At 37.3% G+C, this 6,000-nt stretch overlaps 1 protein-coding gene across 1 annotated transcript in view; it reads left to right on the top strand.

Annotated features, from left to right (window-relative positions):
• lgr4 (leucine-rich repeat containing G protein-coupled receptor 4) overlaps window positions 1-6,000 on the top strand; it is a 33,864-nt gene that overhangs the window by 10,974 nt on the left and 16,890 nt on the right. The window contains exon 3 of the mRNA XM_079242032.1: window positions 5,072-5,143. Coding sequence (XP_079098158.1) covers window positions 5,072-5,143 — 72 coding nt within the window. The remainder of the gene's footprint in view (window positions 1-5,071; window positions 5,144-6,000) is intronic.

The following is a 6,000-nucleotide window of genomic DNA, read 5'->3' as shown; positions in this document are numbered from 1 at the left end:
AATAAAAAACAACATAGGAAACTGAAGTACTAGCTGCCCAAACAAACAGGCACACCAGAGAAATGTCTGTTCTCGCAGATCAGGCCGTTTTGAAACAAAGCGGTGAATAAAATTTCTATGTAAACAAACTACAGCCAAGATTTAACTACCCAGGTTACTTTTTAGCACTGTACTATCAGGGGAAAAAAGAGCTTAACACATCAAAATGTCCCAAATAAAGCAAAAAATAAAACGAAAAAAAACAGAAGAAAAGCCTGACGACTTGTTCACGGCACGAGAAGTTGCTAAAACAAGATGCGATTTACCGCATGCATGCTGCAATATAAACAAACATGGAGGAAGGCTGTAACAGACGCATTTCAGAGCAGGGTAAATCACTAAAAGATGACCAGCCAACCGAAACCAATGAGCTTGTTCATAAAAAAAGGGACATTTATGTCGCATGGATGTGGTTTGTATATAAAAAACCAACAACAGATTAGGTCACAGTCCCAACAACAGTCTCAGACACAACTAACTTTAAGTTTTAACTCAGTTTATCATCTGCCCAACAATCAGGACAAAGAATATATAGAATTAACGAGCAAAAGCCGCAAAAGCAACTTCAAGTGGTGGTAAAAGTGCTCATAATAAACTCCAGATGCAAACTTTGCAACAGGCATTTACCCGTAAAATGTCATATGGCCATAGTTCCACCAAATGGAAGGAGATCAATACTGCCGTTACCAAGCAAATCTGACAAATAACTGATTACTGACACAAAATTACACAAACAATTTTAATATCGTTATGGGGATATAAAATGAGCTGTATCGGGATATGAGATTTTTGTCATATCGTCCAGCCCTGGCTTGGACTCTTTGCCTTAGCAGGGCTGGTAACTCCCACATAGCAACCTCTCAGGAACTGGTAACTCAAAAGGAAAGTGTATTAATTTAAAAGCAAATTACAGAATAAGTTAACTAAATAAGTTACCTACATGTGTGCGCCTAGTCAGTCAACCACCTTTCCAAAACATGTTCATGAAAATGTTGAAATATGATAAATGGTAAAATATCTATCCATGTGATGTGCTTGTATACTTAACTAAATCTTAAAAAAAAAAAAATGTAAGTAGAAAAAAAAAAAAAGGTTGCCAGAATTTTTTTTTTTTTTTTTTTTATACAATCCTCGCACTGATATCCACCTGGATGTTTCTGTTTGTGCTGTAAGACAAATGATGTAGGGATGTGACATGCCCTCCATCTGAGATGAAGAAAAAAAAGTGTGAGGTAACAAATCACTCAGCATTTGTGAATTGTGCAAGAGCTGTTATAAAAGATGCCGTAAAGCTCAATTAAAAAGGTGTGGTAAGAAAGCATACACTGAAGCAACAATGTGTGTGACATCCGATGGGGATTTTAGCTTTTAAGAGATTACAAGGGCAGAAACAGTGCATGAATGTACTGGGGCTTTGCTCTTTAAACACTCAGCTGTCTGGCTTGATGTTGCTGTGTGTTGAAGATAAAATCAGTCTACCTGATATCAGGTAACATTCAACCCTTAGAATACAAAATGACAAGCGAGTGAACATACTCGGGCAGTTCCAACTCCACTTTGTTGCCGTGCTTTTTTCAGTTCTTGGGCATCTTTCAACCAGTCGAGTCTTCACCCTCTGCTTTTCCTTACACTACTCCAATCTGCTTTGTTGAAAGGCAATTTAGTTTTCAACGCATTGTGTGGAGGAATGCAAAGCAGGAAGGAAGAGGGCAAAACAATGGTAACCATGGCAACAAGTCTTAGCTAAAAAAAAAAAAAAAAAACTCCAACCAGTCTCTGCAACTTCTATCTTTCCTTTAAATCATTGTAACTGATGGACTGTTGTCTTTTTTGCAGAAAGGTATTTTGACTGACACAAACCCTTACTTCATTTATGTGTTTGTTTAACCTTTTTTCTGGGAAGTAATCAGAAAGCTTGTCTTAGTGAACTTCAGAGAATGACTTTTTTGCTCGAGGGCTGCAGCAGCGTTAGTGAACCAAAGCGTGGGCCCTGAGGGCAAAAACAGGGAGCGTGAGAGAGAGAGAGAGAGAGAGAGAGAGAGAGAGAGAGAAGGCCATCCTCATACAAGGAGACATATTCCTCCTTCTTAGTCACGCAATCTCCACTGTTTTCCTTACTTGCCAAAAGCTTAACAGACGTGATGACAGAAGTATTCTCCCTCTTTTTGCAGTTTGTTTATATTCTTGAGTTTAACCAGTGATGGATTGTCACTTAAGATTTCAGTTCATCTGTGTCAAAGAAATGTTGTTGATATGTTCCATTTTGTTGGTAGTTAAATCTGGAATCAAAGGTGAGGGACCACATACTTTGAAATGTGTTTCTCTGATATTAGTCTTCAATCAGTCGGCCAGTAGTTCAGTGTTCGGCTTGCCCAGTTCAAATGTTGAAGAAAATTTTTATGATCGTTGAAAACCCAGATCATAATTGAGATTAAAATCTGATTAATCGCCCAGCCCTATCTGGAGGTACCTGAAGTGGCTCCTTAAAATTCAGTTACTTTGGTTATTAAAACATAATAAGATAAATATTTATCTTATTAACAGGAACTGAGGTAAAAGACATCATCACAGCTAGATCTGCTAAGTATTACAAATGGTTTCCATTATGCATGTGAAAAGCTGCTGGGGAAGGGGTACCAATTTGGATTAAACAGAAGTGTTTTTTTTTGTTTTGTTTTTTTTTTTTCATTTTTTTCTTTGGAAGTCAAATGTATTATGACATAATTTATTATCTGAATTAGGCTTTATTTTGTAAATTATGACACAAGACTTGACCAAAAAAATAATTTTAATTGTTTTTTCCCCTTCTCTGAAATTGTTGACGATGAAGGTAGACATGGAAGGTTTGAAAGTAAAGGATTTTAATTTTCTTCAATGAGATCAGTTAAATGCCTGAACAACATGTTCAATTTGATTTCAAGTGTAAGAGGAGAGGTTTATGGACATATTCATATCAGCCTTTTTGATTCAAGTCCTAGTCCTTTGCTCGGAAAGTCCACTTCATTTGGGGTAATGTGAATGTGCCAAACAAATTCTGATTCAGATCAAAGAAGCAGACTCAGTCCGCCTACAAACGCAGGTCTCAGTCCATTTATATTTTCTAATGGTTTGGCTCGTTTAACCAAAGTACAGCATGAACACTATCTCTGTCCGCATGGATACATCCCCCTACAACTGAGCCGAATCCACAATCAGGCCGAGTCTAAGCAAACTATTCTGATGTGAATGCACCCTATATTGCAAAACCTTAAAATGATCAAACCATGTGGTTCTTCCTCACTTAAAACACTAGCTACACGTTCTATTCTATAGTTATTTGGCAGACACTTTTACTCAAAGTGACTTACATGTGATAAGTTACCAAATTAATCATAGCAATTACCTAATACTCATGTCTTGTGGGTGGAAGGAAGCTGGAGTACCCATGCAAACTCCACAGTGTGAGAGCCACTGTTCAAACCTCCCAAAAGCCATAGCTCAACCAGCAACCTTCTTGATATGGAGCTCAGGAGGAAGAGCAGTCCTCCTTCAACTGGAAAGTTGGGGGATCAATTCCAAGCTTCCCCTGACTAAAATGCCGAAGTGTCCCAGGGCAAGACACTGAACCCCATGTGCCTATCGGGGTATGAGTGTGATGAATGAGTGTGTGTGTGAATGGTTGATTGTGACAAGTAGTGTAAAGCGCTTCGAGTGGTCTGCATGACTAGAAAAGCGCTATATAAGTACAAATCCATTTACCATTCTTGCTTTCAGCCCATAATGCTAACCACTATCCTACTGTACTGTGTAGTTTTGCATGTTCTGGCTGTGTGAAGAGTTGGTCATATTAAATTGACCACATCAGTGATGAACTGAAGTGACTCAACAGCTGGAGGGCAAGACTCATGTCATCTGGAATTTGGGGGCATTTTACAACTTGTACTGTAGTTGGAACTCCACATTTTAGTCTTTATTAATTTGGTGTTTAGAATATGTTTTCACAACATTGTCACAAGACATCTTGCTAACAACATGTATCATAGTAGATGCAGTCTTTATTATTGTTTTTTTGTTTTTTTTAGTGGTCAGTTGTGGACTTTAACGTTCAAAGTAATTTAATGAATGTTTTTCTAACATCCCAGGTAAGTGCAGTTTACTTTATTGAACTTTTCGTGGAAGAGGTCTTGTCAGTAGCAACTCCCTTCAAGTTTAGAACCACATACACTAAACAGCACTACAATTGGAAGATTTGAATGAATATACCATAACATTGATTATGACATTGACATGTGTATTTGTGTAACCGGATGTATTTTTATGCAGAATTGTTTAACAGTACAGAAGGACTCTAATGCTATAGTATAACTTGGTACCAAAAGACCAGTTTTATGGCAACATAACTGACAAGTGGTCTTTTCACACAGTCTGCTTTTACTTTTAGCCTCACACATAGCAGGTCTTGTTGTTGGGGAGTTCAGCCTGGCTTCACTCACTTGGCAGAGTGATAAATCTATTGCTAATCTTCTTGGCCAGATACTGTAATTGGGCTCTGTGTCCCAGTCAATTTCTCCAGTGCTTATTTACACCCTTGTTTCCTATATACTTCCTGTTCCTAACAGGAAAGGGAGGTGTCCCCTCTGTCTCACCAAAAATCAAAACAAGGACTGAAACAGCTTTCTGATGAGAATAAGATTTATATCTGCACATCAAGTCAGCCTCAAGAAAAGTGATTTTTAAACTCTAACGCAGAGTACCGAATATAATGTTGTTCAGAGAGGGTCTAAGGGGGAATATCCAGGAATTGCTCTAATCTCTGGTGACAGACGAAGTGATGACAGGCCATGGCAAAGACACAAGTTTTTAACACCCCATGCTCCACATTTAACCGGCTCAGAAGCTTGGAGTTCTCAATGTTATGCATTGCTTCCTTTAGAAATATTTGTTTCCCTGCAAATGATTTTTTTTAAACATTTTAAAATGACATTATTCTATTATTATAATAATTGATAGTTTTTTTTTTTAATATTTCTTTTTTTATTCTTTGTCTCTCCAGACGACTTGCAGGGAATGACCTGACATTCATCCACCCTGATGCCCTCTCTGGACTGCATCAGCTGAAAGTCCTGTAAGCATGCACCCTCCCCGCCAATGTCAACACACACGTACCCGTGACAACATGAAGTTTTTCACAAACGGGACATTTTTGTTTTGTGTGTGTGTGGTATGACTTTTGTTCTTTCTGCCATTACCATTTTAAATATTCTCCTAATATATCTTTAATCTTCTTTGCATTACTGTTTCAGATATTACTCTGTTAGTGAGAGAGGTCATATGAAGCCATGCCAGAAAATTAGTACTGCATAATTTGGATCAGGCATCACACCCTCATCATATAAACATTTAAGACGTATAGAGAAAGACTCAAATCACTTCCCTGTTGACTGAGCGAAAGGTTGAAAGTGCAACAGGTCAGGCCTCTGGAGCGAAACTAATTACACAAAGGCATTGTAAATGTTTATGGAGTGAACTAATTTATTTATCTGTTGTAACTGTACAAATAGAAAAAAGGGAGGGAAATGTTTTACCTATATTTAACTTAAATGGATACAGTGTAACTTTTTGCCAAACTTGTAACTTCCCACAGGCTACACAACACTGTCACAAAATTAAACAGTGTCCATCTGTGATACTCACAAAAAACCAAAAAAAAAAAAAAAAACGCTTCCCCAAAACCATTACTATAAAGTAATATAAAGTTACTATAAAGTTACTATAAGTTTTGAGTATCAAATAGAGAAGTAACTTTTACACATTGTTATGAAAACATCAGCATTAGTGCTTAGCTTATGGGACATTACAGTATTGCTACTTTCTGTTGAACAAAAAAAAACCCCAAAACATAAAACTAAACCAGGCCAGTTGCTAATTGTTCTGTTACTTCTTTGATATTTACATAAATTACCATAATTTCCAGTTTATTAA

This window comes from Telmatherina bonti, assembly GCF_933228915.1.
Source record: "Telmatherina bonti genome assembly, chromosome: 1".
NCBI classification, from domain to species: domain Eukaryota; kingdom Metazoa; phylum Chordata; class Actinopteri; order Atheriniformes; family Telmatherinidae; genus Telmatherina; species Telmatherina bonti.
This window is presented reverse-complemented; position numbering and strand designations above follow the sequence as displayed.